This window comes from Cydia fagiglandana, chromosome 10, assembly GCF_963556715.1.
Source record: "Cydia fagiglandana chromosome 10, ilCydFagi1.1, whole genome shotgun sequence".
Classification (NCBI taxonomy): Eukaryota; Metazoa; Arthropoda; class Insecta; order Lepidoptera; family Tortricidae; genus Cydia; species Cydia fagiglandana.
Genome location: NC_085941.1, coordinates 20,697,351 through 20,718,240, shown reverse-complemented (window position 1 = coordinate 20,718,240; position 20,890 = coordinate 20,697,351). Strand labels below are relative to the sequence as shown.

Sequence of the window (20,890 nt, the reverse complement as noted above, 5' to 3'; positions counted from 1 at the left end):
GTGTACCGCTACGTACCACTTAAGACTGTAAGTCTGTACCTACATGGATTACAGCAATGCACATAGAAAATAAAGAGTGAAATTTACAACTTTAGTGGGTTCAGAAGGAACCGAGTCATAACGCATCTGGAAAGCGTATTAATTAACCGTGAAGAAATGTATGAATACAAGTTGGAAATCTGTGTAAAATGCCGTGTGTAAAGTGTAGTGTATCTGTGTGTAAAGTGTAATAGGTAGGCATGCCTAATGTTATTTGTATAAAAGGTACTGAAAACTTTGTGAATGCGCTTTATTAATGTCTATTTTTTTATTAAGTTGCCAGTTGCCAGTTTTCAGTGTATATTTTTATATGTAAAACATTTTTTAATAAATAATATATATAATGTTATAAACATAAACATGCCTTTTATTTAAATCAATTGATAATACTACAAAGAAGGGGTAATATTTGCATCTTGCATATATTTCGTGATATGAAGATAACAAATATGTTTATCAACAGAATTACTACCTACCAATACCCGTCAGGCTAAACCGGTTGTCAACTTTAGTTCCATAGGTACACAAAGACGGCGCCACTAGTATAAACGTATAAACGGTTGGGGACATTTTTTTGTATGGAGTTACCGTTCTTCTCCTAGTGAGTATTATATTCTTTGATCGTTACTAACGGTTAGTTAACATGGCGTATTGTTTTTAAACAAAGTAAGGTTGGGAAGCAGTTGGTCATGACAAGTCATTTAAACGTTTGATCTTAAACTTAAACCCCAACTGAGTCTGAGTTGTTCACACAAACTACTCAAAGTATATCCTATCGTGTGGTCCGGCTCGAAGGACCATATACAGGATGTAACAAAAATAGTGGAGATCCGTTTAAGGGCATAGTCGGTAGGTATAGTGTTCTGATTAAGAAAAAATAGAACAATTTTTTGAGTGGGAAAAAAATGTTTATGGAGCAGATCGATCGCTTAGTCGGCTAATAGTCCACACCATATAGAGCCCAAGATTTTTTTGCTAAAAAAAATCTCCTGTTCATAATCAGAACATGATACCGTATATGGAGCTTAAACGGATCCCCACAAATTTTGATATAAAAGTTGTATAGAAGATGCTAGCTTGCGGTGATTGTTATTAAATGGAGAGATAATAAATGTTCCAAAGATAGAACATAAAGTTTCCCAATATTAATGCTAATTTTAAAATGTTAAGGTTAATAAGTTGTTACAAATGTTAGAATGCATTCGCGACAATGCCATAAAATGCATTGATTGGGACAGACGCCTGCATCGCCAAACCAATCTGGGTCGCGGGCGGGCACACGAGCTCGGTGTATGTGCATTGAACAGCAAACTTAGAATGCTTATCCAGATGGAAAAAAGTGCAATCTGACAGATGGGATCATACTTTTGAAATATTTTAACCATCGGTGCCGTACTAACGTTTTTTAATCAACTTAGCGCCACTTGCACCATCCCGCTAACCCAGGGTTAACCGGTAAAACCGTTAACGCAGTGTCAAATTGTACTGGTAGCCATGGTAACTCCAGGTTTAACCGGTTAACCCCGGGTTAGTGGATGCAAGTGGTGCTTAGTCACATGTACAGGTCAACTCACAAGAACTGGCACGAAAGGAACGAATGAGTGAATGAAAATATCCTATGTTTGTATGACACTCATGAATAAAATGGCAACTGACTGTATACCGATACCCATGTAACTCATTAAATACTAACTTTACTCTTTGACTCATACTTACAATTAAAGTTTCGTTCATTCCGTTCGTGCCAGCTTTCGTGAAACGACCCGTATTTTATGTCACCCGCAAAATAAAAACGAATTGATTGACAATTCATTCAATTAATTTGGATCAATAATTTTGACGCTAACGGTGGTAGAGTTACACCAAGAAAAGTCTGCAGTGGTTTTGATAGCCCACGCAGTCCAAGTGTTACATTACACGTCAAAATTTCATAGAAGTTTGAAGACTAAAATAACACTATGGCACTGCGAGGGCTGTCAAAATCGCTGCAGTCTTTTCTTGGTCATGGTTAGGTATTATTAGTAGGTAAGCATTGACGAGTATGAAGTTAAAATTATAATAATCGTTCTCGTAGGCGGGCAAAAAGGCAAATTAGCTGAAGCAGCTTGTACACGTTTAGCTAAATTGAGCTATTCGGACAGCGATTTAAAGCTACTCAGTCACATGAATTACCACGAGCGAAGCCGGTGGCTCACACAAACACTAAATAAACGACTCTCGTACTGAAGAATGATGCATATAGGTATTAGACATTGAAAATGGACCATGCTGTCTGAAATAATAGCATTTTTTTTAAAGCTGGCCATACACACTACGGTATCCAGTCCAACTGCACAGGTAAAACGGAGCGCATTCGACTGTGCAGTGTGCAGTGGAACTGGGCTATAACCGCGAAAATCGAATTTCGCAAATTGCGGGCATTTTTCTCTGTTACTCTAATTACGCCTTCATTGGAGTAAAAGAGAAAGATACCAGCAATTCGCGGTAGCCCCTCTGTACAGGCACAATTGCGAGCTGCGCAGGCATACTCTAGTGTGTATGGCCAATTGGCCAGCTTAAGAGTCTTAGGAACGTTACGCTCTCATTTTAAATCGACAAACTCAAATAACATGAAACTTGGAATGAACATTATGCGATTCAGCGATGCGGAATGCGGAGAAGAGCAACCGATGCTATAGGTTAATTCCCGCACGTCTCTCATCTCCGTTCATCTCGTCAGTAAAGAGGCAGCATATACTTAGGCTAAATATAATTATTCATTTTGTTTGTATCTGTCGTGGCCAGCTCATTGAATTGGATAATTTCATTTAATGCCAGTTTAGTATTGATCACTTCATGATTCATGATATGTTAATGTTAGGTTTGACTTTTTCATGATTATTATTTATTCGTATGGCAAAAATAAAATCGTTCATATAATATAGGTAACAGGTATGTACGAGTATTGTATTGTATTTGTATTTATTTTTATTTGCGTTAAGTACATGTACATGCAAATACAGTTTTATAGGTACAAGGTAGGTATATACAATTATTTACAATATTTACATTAATTATTATCCATTACAATTTCAATTATGTTTATAATTTAATTGGCACAAAATTAGAAAAACATTGAAAATACATTAAAATTAAAATCGATATAAAATAAATTTAAAACTACACATACACACATAAAGCTTACAAATTACAGTCCAAACTATATAATAATTACAACTACAATTACTTAATAATTAATTTAACAATAAAACCCCCACTCATAAAAAGAACCCCCATTACAGTCATAATATCTTAAATCTAGCTAAAAATATAAATGAAGGTATAAAATAATGTCGGATGTTGTATAAATGTCAAGTTATGAGTAGTTATATTATATTATAGCAGTACGCCCCATTTCTAGATCCATTGGGTGACATTGTTGTCTTGGGTCTAGGGTGAACAAGTCCCCCGGGTTGCCCTGGCTTTTCATGACGTGGACAAACAATCGTTTCATGAAATGATCAATTCTAAGATCTAGCCACGACATATCTTCGCGTTTAACTCCTAAAATGTAAAGTTTCTGTGGCAGCCTGCCTCACGCACCCAATACATTACCAGTGTTGCCTCAAACAATGGCGTCGCACGCTACCGTCGAGCCCTGACCCGCGATGGCATTATTATAAACACACTTGTTACATTTAAACTGATTCTAACCTTTGTCAGCCGACCCGGATTTTTGAAATGCCAAACGATGTGCCAAAATCGCTGTCAGTTGAAACACGATGTGCTAAAATCGTTGTCAACATTCCTGAAGAATGTTTATGTGTTCGCTGTTGCATGAATGTAATGCTATAACAGCATGGTAGAGTCCGTCTAAGCCAAGTCTGCACCGATTTCTATAGAACGAAGTGAAGCTGTGTCATTTGACATTAATGATGACGTTGCAACACATTGACATTGCTTTCAGCCATCTTTTTTGGTGGTTGCTTAATAGGGATGGGTTTTGGTAGCTATCCGTTAAATAGCAGTCACCAAAGCAACTTTTGTTACGATGAGTATTTAAGTAGTTGAATAACCTGAGTATATTTCATGACTTAGATAACTACGTATTGTAATTGTGACCTAAGTTGTGTAGTAACAATATAGTTACCTATATTATACATATTATGATGTCGTTAAGCTACTTGTTCTGATTATAGACCCGGAAGGAGCTCATAAGGAACTGTGTAATAAAACAACGAAACCCGCTAGTTTGGCCTCATTAACTCGTTAATAGTGATGTACCGACTACTGATATCTGACTCGGATGGCCGATTAGTCGGCTAGTCGCTTTCGTCTAAGGTCGGTTCAGATGCACTTAAAAAACAATCGTTCTACCCCTTTCGTTGCGCTATTCATCGTAACGTATTATAATGCTAAAAAATAACATAAAATACATTTAAAAAATCCTAAATTTACTAAGATATGACAACCGGACAGTCGGACATAAGAAAGCGAACCTCATGGTCAATAATTCGAATAAAAGTTTTCGTAAGCACCCTAAATAGGATTTTGGGTAAAGCAGATGAAAATCTTATGGTAAATATTTGCTGTTTATTTCTTTTTGCCCTGTTTTTCTGTCACTTATAAAGTGCCGACTAATCGGCTATATTTGCCGACTAGTCGCCGACTAATCTCCGACTACAAATGAGGCCGGATAGTCGGCTTTCCTGATTAATCGGTACATCCCTACTCGTTAACAACTATCTTGATCAGTGGCAATAGATGATGACTATGCAAAGTAACGCTATTCGTACTTTTTCAGTTCAATGAAATTTCGATCATGTTCAATTGGAACAGACGCCAAATTTAGGATTTTCAACTTAGTGTTAGAGTTTGTGCGGAAAAAGAATAGTCGTGGAATGTATGATGCCCAATACATTCCACGACTCTTTTCTTTCCGAACAAACTAACACTGTGTTTCAGTTCACTTTACCCATTTGCCTGACGAATTGCAACTCTAACCCTAGCTCAGTGCAGCGTTTGGCATAATGAACTATTTAGCAACTGCCCCGTGTGTCAAAGTCATTCGAGCAGCAATTAAGCCCATTCGATTATAGCACCTATTGTGTCGGGTTATTGTACCGCCTTACCCAATCGCGTGGATGTCACTTACTTGTTCGGCGCCACTGTCATTCACAACTTTATTTATTACAAAATCAAAGGACATATGATTAACGTGCACAATAACGTACACGAGTTGCACGGTTTAACAAAACCTTGCAAGAAAAAATGCAAGTTTAATGGTACTTGAGGAAAAGAGGAAAACCCTAGAGATGACTGCCTTTGAGATTTGACTTTGAGATTGACATATTGCGCGAGGTTTAGGTACGCAGTAAGGATGACTCACGCTAGACCGGGCCGGGCCCGGGCCGAGGCGTCCGACACGTCATTTTATATGACGGCTGATCGATGTTCACGTGGCGCTTTCCATAGAAAACGAAGCGTCGGAAGCGTCGGCGCGGCGCGGCCCCGGCCCGGTCTAGCGTGGCATCCTTTATGGTAACATTCCATTTCTAACCGCAGCTGCACTACCGGTACTGAACGCGTCACTGTCATTGTCAATTTCCATAGTAAAATGAACAGTAGTGCAGCTGTCGTTGGAAATGGACTATCACCTTAAAATGAACAGTAATGCAGCTGTCGTTGGAAATGGACTGTCACCTTTACCCGTGCCATAAAACCATGCTCAACTATAAAATAACTAAAAAGTGTGCAAAGTGCCAATACATATTAGGTTTCACTAACCTAGCCTACCTAGTCACTTGCTAGGTACCTATATGCCCCCTTCATATTTTTTATACGCTGACGCGATTTATGCTGACTGTTATTTATAATTAACAAGGCAAAACATAGTAGTAGTTAAAACTACGTACTACATATTAACTTACCCATCCAACCACAACAAACTTACAAACAATTACTTTTATTTTCGCTTAAACGGAAACCATCGTTAAGCCGACCACTGACTAACAGGCCGCCGGACGATACCGGCCTGTCAGTTAGAACAAAAATTTGACAGCTCCGAACAACTGACCGGCCGATATCGTCCGGCGGACTGTTAGTCAGTGGTCGGCTTTACGCACAACTACTCCACCCCCCCACCACTAAAATGCCACACTTCCATAGTAAGATACTTGGCACTTACGCCCTTTTACCTGCTAAGCGGTAACTGGTAAGTTCAACATAGTTTTTTGTGCCAGTTGAGAACGAGAGCGTCTTGAGCCGATACTTCACCTTGAACTTTCGCTGCTTACGTAACTGAGGTGCGTGCCAGTGAGAGCGGAACGCGGTAGCGATTGTAACCGACTTCCGAACAGATTTGCGGATGTGTGGTCTAGCTAGGCCCCAGGCCCTGTAGCCGCCCCTTTCTCAGCACCCATCAGCTTGACTACATTTTGAGTTATTCCTCTTTTGTAATTCAAATTCAAATTCAATTTCTTTAATGTCAAAATAACACATGTCAAACAAAATCACAATAGAACTACAAAATATACAACTAAAACTAAACACTAAACTATTACAAAACACTAACACCAAAATAAACACACATAACCAGATCAAGGAAAGAAGAAGAAATCATTAAAACTTATACATTACAAATGTCATTATTTACGAAATTATTTAATGTTAAATTTACTGTAGAATTCCTTAACCGTAAAAAATGCCTTATCAATTAAATAGGCTTTCAACTTCTCAACAAACAGGTCATAAGAAGCCGCCTCTTTAATCTCACGGCTCAGGCTGTTAAAGATTTTAATTCCAACTACCCCCAATGAGTTGGATGTTTTCGCAAGCCTAACAAAGACACTACTTAATGTCCCTATCAGTTCTCCTTTGTTCAGGTCGACGCATCACATATTCACTTTTGTGTTTATACACAGTGGCGTGCCTAGGGTTTAGGAGTAAGGCAAGCCGAAAGATATGTTTTCGTAATAAATGTCCAATCTCACTCTTTGGACTCAAATGAATTTGCTAGCGTATCGCGGCGAGCTATCATAGCGCACAGCACAGGGCATACTAGGTACTACCATAATACTAACTACTACTAGACAGAATTCTTCAGAATCTTTACTACTAGATAGAATTTTACAAACATATCAGAGGGCCTACCGCGTACACTGAAATTTGCAAATTACATGCTTCTTTCCCTGTCACTCTAATTACGCCTTAATTGGAGTAAACCAACAATCCTTGTGTTTTGTAAACGGCCGTACAAAATGTTCTTTTAATGCGACTGACTTATCTGAGAATACACAAGTCGGGTGTTGGTTTTGGCGCGGAAATGATATATATATCCCGTTTTTCTACAAAGTTTAACGATTTTACCTTGATTTCGTCGAGTAATACGTGGACGCATCTCATACCGTCACAAGGAACAACTTCATCCATTCTCAACACTTATATAAGTACGTCACAACAAACAAACAAATCCACATTCACCACTTAATTCAAATTCACTTAAATAAATTGACCTTTCGTTACTTTCGACTCCACTAAATAATAATACACTTGAAGTAAACGCGTGCCCGTGTGAACTTATGCAGCTAACTTCACACCAAAAGCTCGGCTTAAATCGCCTTATAAAATTGCTATACATACCAACAAATAGTTACATCGTTCTATGGCGTTTGTAGGCTTAGACCGCCTAGAGTGGGACGAAAAAGCAAGCTCGCACTCGTCGGCTTGCAACCGCAACAAACCGACGAGTGCGAGCAGGATAGCTGAATTCTCAGCAGATATTCATCCTACGCCTGATTTCTTTCGCGCGGAAGAGGCGCCACGGCAAAATTTTGCAACACGCTGCCGCCGCGGTCCGCGCGCTGTAGCTTGAATTTAATAATACGGGTTCATTTGGCGCGCGGTTTAAAAATAATCTATATTGATTTATTGATCTTATCTCTACGTAATTTCGGTAAGGCAACTAAGGCAAGCCCGGCTTTTGGGCTTGTATGGAAGTACCGCCACTGTTTATACATGTACTTTGCCACTTCAAAAATATATAACGAGGGCACCGTTAGAATTTTTAATTCGCGGAAATATTCTTTAGTCGGAGTAAATGGCGGCACCCCAGACAACATTCTAACAGCCCTCTTTTGTAGCAAAAATACTCTATCCCTATCGGCTGCCAGCCCCCAAAGGTCAATACCGTACGCTAATATTGAGTTCACATACGCATAATATGCCATACGGAGATTCTTACATGATAGTGCAGGAGCAAGCCGAGACAGTGCAAACGACGCTTTAGTAAGTCTACTGGTAAGTGCATCAATATGTTTGTCCCATTTCAAGCCACAGTCAAATACAAAACCAAGAAACCGCGTGTTCTGCACCTGTGGCAGTGTAGTATTATATTATTTACCGTTATGCCAAGGGGGGTCGGATATAGTCCTCTTAGCCAGAAATGCATTATAGATGTCTTGTTTAAGTTAATCAAAAACCCATTTACTTGGAACCAACTTGTCAATTTTACTAATGTATATAAAATGTTCTCTTTTAGTTCATCGAAGGTATCACCAGTAATGATGGCACATCCATCATCAGCATAATAAGGCTTAAAATGTCTTGTAGCGATTGTAACCGACTTCCGAACAGTGGCGGATTTGCGGTCTTTCTCAGCACCCATCTTCTTGACTACATTTTGAGTTAATTCTTGTAATCATCAGCGGAATTGTATTCATCCGAAGAAACATGTAATGTAACAAACTTAAACTACTACTGATACTACAGTCGGCACCAAAGACTTTTTTTAGCCCTTATTACAAAAGAGGAAGGCGCAAACAACTGTAAAAATATTTTTGACGTCGAGTATACTACCTTCTAGTAGTCCAAAGGCTCCTATAAACTATAGTCCAAAATTAAATCAAAAATCTTCGTTTAGGCGTGACTAGTACATATTCCAATTCGAACCAAAACTAAATTAAACTAGACTCGAACTAAGAGTAAATAGGTAGGTACCTATTCGGATCGATTTCGGAAAAGTTTCTGCAAACTTTTTTAGACGTATTTTTTGAGGATTCACTTGTAGGTATCATAAAGTAGGTAATGAAAGTATGATTATCTTCATTGCCAAATAAACAGTTTCAGAAGAATGGAATCTCTTATCAAAAAATATGTGCAAATCAGCAAGTACGAGTATAAGTCACCATTACGGTTATATTCAGTGATGTCAAGGCCTTTCTTAATTTATTTTATTACCCAGCCATATTGTCAACCCCAATTGGTGAACGAAACATCTGTGATAAATATTTCAAGCCAATAAAAGGTCAACTGGCAAATTACTATTCCGCTTTTTCCGCTGGTAATCGGCCACACTTTAGGTATATTCAAAATATTTTTGAACTCGTCGAAACGTCGTTAGTAAATTGAAATGTCTTTCAACATTAGACCAAATTATTTTGAGATAAAAAAGAGTACACGAACTCGTTGTATCACATGACTTAATATACCTACATGTATAATGAAGTGTAACAAGCAGACGTAGCCTAAATATGTTAATTTTATGCAAATATACGGTGATATACTTACTCTGTTTTTTAAAAATATTAAATAGCGAGTTTTTTTGACACGTCACGAGAATATCAGCATTTCCAACATTTTCGAGGATTAATACTAGAGTTAGACCAACGCAGTGCAAGTGTTATTAAATAGTTTCAAAGAAGTTTGACGGTGTAATTAACACCACTCAGACTTTTCTTGGTCTAACTCTAACGTTATCGCAGTTAAATTTACCCTCCCGTAGAAAACGGACCAGTCAAAATCAAAATGTATGAAATAGGCAAATTATTGTTTTCGTCCCATACTAAAAGTTGCTAATTACGAGTATACTCCCAAAACCTCCCTGGCAACTGTAATGCAGTAATTTTTTAGCCACCCTGTAGAACCTTGGATTTTGGGTCTGACGTTTCTGGTTGAAATGTCACTTTGACACAGAAAGACAAACACTCCACACAAACACAACACATCAAATTCAGATCAAATTCATAATCTGTTAGGCCCTGGTCTCCTATAAACGCCATCGGCCGCTTACAGCGTCTGCGTCACGATGCTTACTATAGAGATGTACTGTTGTGGTCTGTTTTAGACGTCGACGTCAGCGTCTTTTTTGTTCAAAAACGTTGACGCTGACGCCAGACGCCGCGTACAGCATAAAATAGGAGACCCGGGCCTTATTACAATACAAATACGCCCCCGGCCCGGGTCCAATTCGCGCGAGTAGGCTTCACGTATAGGGCCTTTCTTCTTCAACCTAGCGTTTTCCCGGCCTAGCGCCAGGGTCCGCTTTCCTGCTCAATCTTCTCCACTACAAGGCCTAAGGTGTAGGGCCTTTTTAAAGAGAAGGACACAGACTAAAGTTTTAATCCGTTACGTAAACTCTTGTTACAATGTGAAACGTGCCATTGTTAAATTCGCCCTGGTTCGAACGCATTCTTCGGGTCACGGCCACCGCCTTGCTCCTACCGTAACATTATTTATCTACCTCCACACCATTTCGATGTCTACCTCTCTATCGCTCTAGCATATTCGAGCAATAAAGAGGCAAATAGAACGAATGAAGTAGCAGGGCCTCTGATATCGAGCTGTCAACTCAAGCGCAACTGCCGGCCTAGCCAAGGTTACAATCGCTATCGCTTCGACAACGAAAAGCATTATGTCTCTCTATCACTCTTCCATATTAGCGCGACAGTGACAGTTGCGTTTCGATCGCTACGGAGCGTAAGCGATTGGCATCTTGGCTACGCGGCCTGCTGTGGTGTTAAGGTTGCGAACAGCGAGCATGCTCCTGCAAAGTTGAAGTCGGTACGACAAGACTTCAAATGTAATTGAGCAGACTCTAGAGCTTTTTTTAGAAACAATAGAAAACACTACAAAATAGGGTCACTTAAGTGCAGTTAAGACCGTCAGATACTTCGTTTTGAAAGAAGAGACCAAATTTATATGTAGGTAGATACTCGTAGGGTAGACGGCGATGACCTCTTACCATGGTAATGGTAAGTATAATAATATACTCCGCCTGGTACTCTTTTCCTGTCTTTTCTAGGTCACCTGACTGACACAAGCCTACGTCATCATGCGACTGCGCTATATGATAATATGCGATAGCGCTATATATTAGCGGCCATGTTATTGTGACGTAGGCTTGTGTCACTCTGGGAAGAGAAGACCATGTTTTATTAGACTATGCCTCTTACCATCACAGGAGGTCCGTAAGAGTGACATTCAATTTCCAACTGCAGCTGCAATACTGTTCATTTTACTATGGAAACGCGTCGCTGTCATTGTCAATTGCCATAGAAAATGAACAGTATTGCAGCTGCAGTTGGAAATGGAATGTCACTTTATTACTCCGTATACGCATGTTAACCACCGACGTGGTATAGATTTTTTTGTATGTCATACATTAATATTAACATTACCTATATTAATTTACTACTTCATCTTCTCTAATGAATGTTCAAACAGGTTATTATGAAAATTAAAATATCATCACAAAATAAATAAATAGCTTCACGCCAGTTGGGGGAGTTTACTGAAAACTATAGAAAATTCATTTTTTTTGTAAATCCCAAGGTTATATCAAAAACAATCTACCCTATTTACATAAATTATTTCCTAAATAACTCTAACAGGATATGTTTTAGTAGAGCAAATGTCAGTTGTTGCAGAATGATCTAGTAAAAAAAAATCTGATAAATATTTTAAAGGTCCAAAAACCTCTTTATATGCAATAAATAATTTAAATAGGACAGGAAGTAGTAAATGAAACGAGTCGATCTTGACGGGTTAATTGCGATTTAAAAGCGAAATTATTACGTTTGAATAAATTTTTATGGAGTTGTAAATTTGGGTTAAAAATGTTGTATTTGAGTTCCGTAACTGCCATTGTAAATAATAGGTTTGTAAGTCAATCGTAAGCCTTTCCACTGATATATCAACGAATCACGCACGTCTCATCTCCTCCTCAGTGGAAAGGCAGCCTCTTCGTCTCTTCGTCAATGGCTCCTCTACACGATGGGCCAACACCGGCCACTCCAAGGGACGCAGCCATGCGGTAGAATGAGATAGCAATATCACTTGCTCCTCTAACGCATAAATGCGTCCCTTGGAGTGGCCGGCGTTGGCCCATCATGTAGAGGAGCCATAAAGGATGAGTCACGCTAGCCCGGGCCGAGGCGCCCGACATGTACTTTTTCTATGATGGCTGGTAGCTGGTAGGTGATCACGTGGTGCTTTCCATAGAAAACGAAGCGCCGGAAGCTCCGGCCCGGCCCCGGCCCGGTCTAGCGTGAGTCATCCTTAATCCTTTTAGTTCTAAAACAAACAAGTCTCAAGCTGCCCACTTACGCGTTTAGGCTAATTATATGAATTAGAAGGCGATCAGACTGATGTTCGACGTGCGTACCGAGAAGACACGACCCGGCAACAAATATGTACAATTAAATTGCATTACATGGCTATATAGATAGATAAATGTTTTGTGGCCAAATTGTGCATAAATACTGATATACAATCAAGACCTTACATTTGTGTTGATACATATACCGGGTGGGCCGGGTTAGTGGGATTGTGCAAGTGGCCCTAAGACGCAAATGAATTTTGTTGTTTACAGCGTGACAAGCAACGTCAATTTTTAGGGTTCCGTACCCAAAGGGTAAAACGGGACCCTATTACTAAGTCTTCGCTGTCCGTCCGTCCGTCTGTCCGTCTGTCTGTCACCAGGCTGTATCTCACGAACCGTGATAGCTAGACAGTTGAAATTTTCACAGATGATGTATTTCTGTTGCCGCTATAACAACAAATACTAAAAACAGAATAAAATAAAGATTTAAGTGGGGCTCCCATACAGCAAACGTGATTTTTGACCAAAGTTAAGCAACGTCGGGCGTGGTCAGTACTTGGATGGGTGACCGTTTTCTTTTTGCATTTTTTCCGTTTTTTTTTTGCTTTATGGTACGGAACCCTTCGTGCGCGAGTCCGACTCGCACTTGCCCGGTTTTTAATTTATATGTATGAAAAATACTTAGGAAATCTAAAGACTATATAATTTTTAAAAGTCGCTGATGAAATGTTGGTTAACAATTTTGAATGATTCACGGTTAGTTACACTAGAACAACAACAACAACAAAATGTATGTAGGTAATTGCTTAGAAATATCGGGAGGTCGAAACGAAAACAATATAAAAGGTAATCACGGTCCATTTCCCGGTCAATATAACTCTAGTCAAATGTTGGTTAGTTTGAGGAGTACTTACAGCCTGCAGTTAAATTTTTTGCTCAAGTTAAAGGTGACAGTCCATTACCAACGACAGCTGCACTACTGTTCATTTTACTATGGAAATTGACAATAACAGCGACGCGTTCAGTACTAGTAGTGCAGCTGCGGTTAGAAATGGAATGTTACCATAAGGCCACACCCGGTATACAGTTTACAAAAACTCATGTAATAAATTACTTAACATTCACGACTATTTAGGCATATTATGTCCAGTCACCTGCAATAATATGTTACTTTGAAGGCCGCAAAAATATGTGACACGTTCTTATGGCTCTACAAATAAGATCGTGTCACATATTTTTGCGGCTTTCGTTGTGTAACATATTATTGCAGGTGACTGTACGTAACCTCTAGTCACCGACTAATTTGTTCCTGGCTTATAGATGCACTACTCGTACCAAGGTATTAACCAAGGCATCTGTTATACAATCTTATTTGCATTAAATTCAAATAAAGATCTAACTCAGTTACTCTAAGGTCGAGGGTCAGACGTCAGACCTTGAGTGACAGGATTGGAACTTCTCTGTATTATCAGTTGAGAACCAATTTAAATATACACTCAGATAAGGGGCGTCACGATCTGCCTAATGTTATTATATGAAGTTCCTCATTCCGATGAAGACGCCGGTAGTTTTTGTTGATCTGTTTGAAGTTAGCGACAGATCAAGACCAAATGGGCGGGAAGCAATATTCAGAATATAGGTGTGTCTGTTTATAATTATTTGAAGGGAAACGTTTAACACACTTGCACCATCCCACTAACCCGGGGTTAGCCGGTTAAACCTGGAGTTATCTTGGTTACCAGTACAATTAGACACTTGGTTAACGGTTTAATCGCTTATCCCTGGGTTTGTGGGATGGTGCAAGTGGGCCTTACCGGGTACGATATCGAACATTTATTATAATTTTGGTCGTGCTTTTAATTATTTATCATGGCATATTAAATATGTCAAATATATCAAGAAAGGGTCACTCACGTATTTTAAATTCTCGTTCTTAATATATTTAATATGTCTGTGTTGTGACGTTTAGCGTCACATGTAGATAGAGATAGATAGGTTAGAAATGAAAGTTTAATTTAGAAAAGATATTTAATATTATTTATAATTACAGGAAGTTAGCTAGGGTCGTGAGTCCGTAAAACTGAGCTGACACAGAGATAGAAATATAGAAACAAGTCCTTAAAAGGAGGCACTTTCCTGAGGCTCTACATCGTAGGCGGGCAGTTGTAGATGGCTCCGCGGTACGGCGCAGGAGTCCCAGTTGGTCCAGAGTAGACTAGGATGGCTTCCCGCTGTGGTTCAGGATCCCCAGCTCGGAACGGAAACCTTCCAGATAGCAGAGCTTGTGCATAGCGCAACCCGGGGTAGTGCAGGATAGAGGGTGTCAGGCAGGGTGCAGGTAAATTCAACCCCAGACTTGATCCCTAGTAATATTGGGCATATTAGAACATGCACTCAATAGTGACTGCGACATCCGGCCCACAAGGAAAGAAATATCAGGAAAGTTAACCTTTCAGCATTATTTTAGTGTTCACGGATGAAGCAGTCAGAAAATAACAGATTAGTTAACAGTATAAAAGAATACAACGTAAAATTATTCCTAGTAGTAACTTAAATGAAATATTCACAACACTTACCCGATCCGGGGAAATGTACACAGCATAATACCAATAAGGCACGAACTAGATAGATTAAGTTAGGTAAATTGTATTATTTTAGAGATATTTAGTATCTTATTTGCAAGAAATTGTCGTAAATGTTCATCAATTTTCTTCAAGTGACAGATTTCAGAAAACTATTAATTAATGTTTTTTATTTTTTTTTACAACCGGCCAGCACAAAACGCTTAGCGCGAACGAGGTTTTAAGCAAACCGTTACATACCCCCCTTTTTAGGTTAGGATTTTTGCTAAGAAAATCCGCTGCTAAGTCTCTATTTTACTTAATAGAAATACAAGTTATCAGTCAGGCTTCACTCAAAAGATACCTCTTCATACATGCAACACGCAAACAAACAAGCAATAAACACTACAGAAAAGTGTTTTTGCGTCCATACAGTCTGAGTATTTTACTTAAGCTAGTATAAAATACTCTCATATAACTATTAATAGATGTTAAATTCGTCTAACTCTAAACCTCAGTATCCAAGTTATTCACGCATACTATTCTTTTTCATAAAACTTTGTAGAAGTCTTATATTCTAATATAATAGGCAAACAGCTCATTAACCGGTAGGGATTAATGGCAAATTAATTTTTCCGAACTTTGTAGAAGTTCGTTAACCGGTAGGGGTTAATAAAAAATTAATTTGTACCTAATAATTAGAAAATTTAAAGAACATGATAGCGGTTTAGTTAGTATGAGTTGCATGAGGGTAGTTTTAGAGAATTAGATCATAGACGTAGAGATAGATAGCAATAACGGAAGGAATTAATTTTAACACTTATTATAGTTCGTTATTTTAAAATCATTGACATTATTTAGATCAGTCGCAGACTTTAAGTGAGATTCTAAAATATCCTCAGGAGGTATATTCAATTTTACAATCTGGCTCCGAAGATCTTGTACTAAGCCAGCTGAACCACCCCTTAGAATAACCTCGTATTCTAATTCGGCTTTTTGCAGAGATAGAAACTTAATAGGATACGCCATGATCAATTCAGACGAATTAGGTGAGTGTTGTGATTATATACACAGGTTTACACAGGTAGAAAAAACAGTTTTAGTTTCGTAGTACGTGGCTTACAAATTTGGTAGGATATTAGAAGCTACTTTATAGTAAGAAAAAAACAAAAATGAATAGATAAAGATAACCACGTACCAAGGAACTACTCAAAATAAACTTAAACTAGGCAGATATGACTGTACAGAAACTAGAATGACTAATGACAGTAATGAACCTACATGAACATCAGTGAAAACTAAAAATAAAATGCTAAGGACCTGTTTCGGTAGTGCTCAGCTCAGTTAAACCTAGTATGGGCGCCAATGTGACGTTTAGCGTCACATGTAGATAGAGATAGATAGGTTAGAAATGAAAGTTTAATTTAGAAAAGATATTTAATATTATTTATAATTACAGGAAGTTAGCTAGGGTCGTGAGTCCGTAAAACTGAGCTGACACAGAGATAGAAATATAGAAACAAGTCCTTAAAAGGAGGCACTTTCCTGAGGCTCTACATCGTAGGCGGGCAGTTGTAGATGGCTCCGCGGTACGGCGCAGGAGTCCCAGTTGGTCCAGAGTAGACTAGGATGGCTTCCCGCTGTGGTTCAGGATCCCCAGCTCGGAATGGAAACCTTCCAGATAGCAGAGCTTGTGCATAGCGCAACCTGGGGTAGTGCAGGATAGAGGGTGTCAGGCAGGGTGCAGGTAAATTCAACCCTAGACTTGATCCCTAGTAATATTGGGCATATTAGAACATGCACTCAATAGTGACTGCGACATCCGGCCCACAAGGAAAGAAATATCAGGAAAGTTAACCTTTCAGCATTATTTTAGTGTTCACGGATGAAGCAGTCAGAAAATAACAGATTAGTTAACAGTATAAAAGAATACAACGTAAAATTATTCCTAGTAGTAACTTAAATGAAATATTCACAACACTTACCCGATCCGGGGAAATGTACACAGCATAATACCAATAAGGCACGAACTAGATAAGGTACTTGCGCCTAATAAGGCCCAATTTTAGTTTAATTTTTTATTTTTTTCATTTTTGATATGAACTTGCAATTTTGTCTATGGTACTAACCAAACATGGGCGAGAAATTTAAACTCATTTACACTTATAAAAGTATGAAATTTTGAAATTGAGCAAACTTTAAAACTGGGCCTTATTAGGTGCAAGTACCTTAGATTAAGTTAGGTAAATTATATTATTTTAGAGATATTTAGTATCTTATTTGCAAGAAATTGTCGTAAATGTTCATCAATTTTCTTCAAGTGACAGATTTCAGAAAACTATTTGAAAATGTTTTTTATTTTTTTTTACAACCGGCCAGCACAAAACGCTTAGCGCGAACGAGGTTTTAAGCAAACCGTTACAGTGTCTCAAAGTTTTGTTATTAAAATTGTTATCATGGCCCTCGTCGCCATAAATAAATAAGTCGGTGTACCTTATAAGTTTTTCTTGCCAGGATAACTAAGTGGTTTCATAGAGTGTATGTACTCTAAATATATAAAACCGGGCAACAAAAACAAATGAACTACTAACATGAAAAGAACGAATACTCACTTATTAAGGTAAATTACATTGATTAAGTTCTTGAGACGCAGTGAATGGTGAAGAAAATGTGATTCCTTACAAGGAAATTAAGTAGCGATTTGTTTTGCGGTGCTAAGTCTAACTATTGTATATTTTGTATGTAGGTAAGTAGTTAAGAATTATGACGACCGGACTCCGGCCTATTCGGTAGTCCCTGCCGAAGTATGAAACGGAACGCTATACTGAGCATGACCCGACATGGTATTGGCCGGTTCTCATCCTATTCGCGATTGTGTACTGTACAGAATCAACATACCAATACCAATATTTGATATGATTAGAATTTGTTTCTAGGTGCTCCTTTGATTTGATCTCACGGTTTGAGTAGCAGATTAAATTTAGGAAAACACCTTATTTACGCATTTTTTGTTCGTTTTTTTCTTGTTAAAAACATCGCAAGAAAAATCACAATTGCACAAATAGGTAACCTGAGTTTAGGAAAACCCCAAAGTGCCAAAAAACCAGTAATGTGTGCTATTTCGAGATGACTTTGAGTTTAACTTGACGACTCATTGTTTACTGGAAAGATCGATGCAAGTACGTCAACGTCAGAAAAACTTAGCGTCAAATAAAGTGGCTGTAAAGCTGCCGTAAAGTTATGTTAGGTAGTTTGATAGTTCAAAACTTCAAAACAGACATTTTTAGAAATAAAAGGGTTGTCCAAAATGACCTAAAATATACATATACGCTTTTATTCTCTTAAGAGTCATACGAACCTAGGCGCCGCGCCGCCATACAATCGAAGTTAAGCTACATTTTAAAACGACTTACATGGGTTTTAAAATGGTATGGCTGTTTGGCGGTTTACTAAAATATAACTTTAAACAAAACACTGTCGATAGTGTTGATTTAAAAAACCTCATTAATTTTATTTGCTTATTCAATTACAAAAATCAAATTAGGAATTAATAACAACAAATTCCTAGACACGCAATATTATCTTACTAATTAAAAAAAACTATTTGGATTCATTGTATCATGCTATAAACAAATTGTTTAATAATGTAAGCACTTCCTTAATCTTTAAGACACGCATCCGAAGATATCATTAGTTTTACATCTTAATGCCAGTCAATTAATGTAACACATGTAATTTTGAATGAGTTGTAATCGATAGGATATAATGAGTTTTTTGTAGCGTGTGTTCCGCGTATGCGTAAGTTTTGTAACAATTATAATTTATGCCAACAATTTGTCTGAATAGGCTTTTCAATGGCACAATGTTTTTTGTATTTATTTTAACAGTGCCGTGATTAGTTTTTCTTCTTCCCTATACCACACCTATACGATTAAATCAAAACGTCCTATAGGTAGACGACCACAGGGCCGCATCGCACGCATCGGACGCATCGCAATCGCACGCAACGGATTTTAGTATTCTTTGTATAGAAAGTCACTCAAGTGCCTCCACTGACCCGCACCGTGGCTAATAAAAACCGTGCAGTGTTACGACATCTACATAGTTGATTTTTTAGGATTCCGTACCCAAAGGGTAAAACGGGACCCTATTACTAAGACTTCGCTGTCCGCCCGTCCGCCCGTCCGTCCGTCCGTCCGTCTGTCACCAGGCTGTATCTCACGAACCGTGATAGCTAGACAGTTGAAATTTTCACAGATGATGTATTTCTGTTGCCGCTGTAACAACAAATACTAAAAACAGAATAAAATAAAGATTTAAATGGGGCTCCCATACAGCAAACGTGATTTTTGACCAAAGTTAAGCAACGTCGGGAGTGCTCAGTACTTGGATGGGTGACCGTTTTTTTTTTGCATTATGGTACGGAACCCTTCGTGCGCGAGTCCGACTCGCACTTGCCCGGTTTTTTTCCAGTTTCGATAATCAGGTTAAGCTTTACTATGCATCTAGATTCTCGATTCAGACACTCGACCCCTAGCACTTTTACTACTTATTAGGCCTATTGACACTAGTGTACCAAAGTTCCCCTTTGTCTCCAGGTGTACCACATGTGCGATGGCCTGGGCCGGCAGTTCAGCTACACCTGCCCGAACACCACACTCTTCCAGCAGAGAATGCTGATCTGCGACCATTGGTACATGGTCAACTGTTCTGCCAGCGAAGCTGATTATGACGCCAATCTTCTTATAGGTGAGTTTAGCTATAGCTGCCCGAACATCACACTCTTTCAGCACAGAATGCTGATCTTCGACCATTGGTACATGGTCAACTGTTCTGTCAGCGAAGCTGATCATGACGCCAATCTTCTTATATGTGAGTTTAGCTATAGCTGCCCGAACACCACACTCTTCCAGCAGATAATGCTGATCTGCGACCATTGGTACATGGTCAACTGTTCTGCCAGCGAAGCTGATTATGACGCCAATCTTCTTATATGTGAGTTTAGCTATAGCTGCCCGAACACCACACTCTTCCAGCAGATAATGCTGATCTGCGACCATTGGTACATGGTCAACTGTTCTGCCAGCGAAGCTGATTATAATGCCAATCTACTTATAGGTAAGTTTAGTTACACCAGGGTGCCTAGACAACGTGCCAATCGTTTACGCTCCGTAGCAAACGAAACGCAACTGTCTCTGTCACACTAATATGGAAGAGTGATAGAGGGGATGACTATCCGTACGGAGCGTTAACGATTGGCACATTGGCACGTTACTGAAGCTACATGTTCGAGCATAAAATACTGACCTTTGACCACCGGTATCCTCGCCGTCAGCATTAAAAGTAAGGGATCAGATCAACTCAGGGGAACTAAGTAGCTGTACCACCAGCAAAGCGGACTGATGGGCCAATCTACTCATATGAGTGTTTAGCAAAACAAAAAACAAAAACACTGCATCTATCTGTTCTATCTGCATAATAACATACCTACCTACCGACCTACAGCTAGCTGTATTTTCTATAAATATATAATGTTGTGTGGTACCTGTTTTTAGAACATTATGTTGCTCAAGACTTTTCGTCTGGCACGTGACTATAATAATACTTTTATTAGGTATCTCACATTCACCGCTGAGCTACGGTCGAAGCGCTACATCGTAGCCGATTGGTTTCCCCGTATGTAGCGAAAATGCTGCGTAGAGGCAAAAGGACAACGTGTCGTCATTAGCGCTGAATGGGTTAAATTAATTGTTCTCTTTCTATCTAATTTAATAAGTATTTTTGATTGAAACATGAATTACAGGCTGATTAGAGTGAGACGCCTCATTCTGTTCTCGTATGTTTCTTTTCTCTTAATGAATGTATTAATTATACAGGATATTGACTCTTGGAGACCCTATACATCTCTAAGGATAACTTGATAAACTATATA

General features: G+C 38.8%; 1 protein-coding gene across 3 annotated transcripts in view; it reads left to right on the top strand.

Annotated features, from left to right (window-relative positions):
- LOC134668035 (uncharacterized) overlaps positions 1-20,890 on the top strand; it is a 68,864-nt gene that overhangs the window by 40,669 nt on the left and 7,305 nt on the right. Inside the window, exon 3 of one of the 3 annotated variants that reach the window (XM_063525479.1) lies at positions 19,557-19,707. In XM_063525479.1, coding sequence (XP_063381549.1) covers positions 19,557-19,707 — 151 coding nt within the window. The other 2 variants (XM_063525481.1, XM_063525480.1) reach the window with 2 other exon arrangements.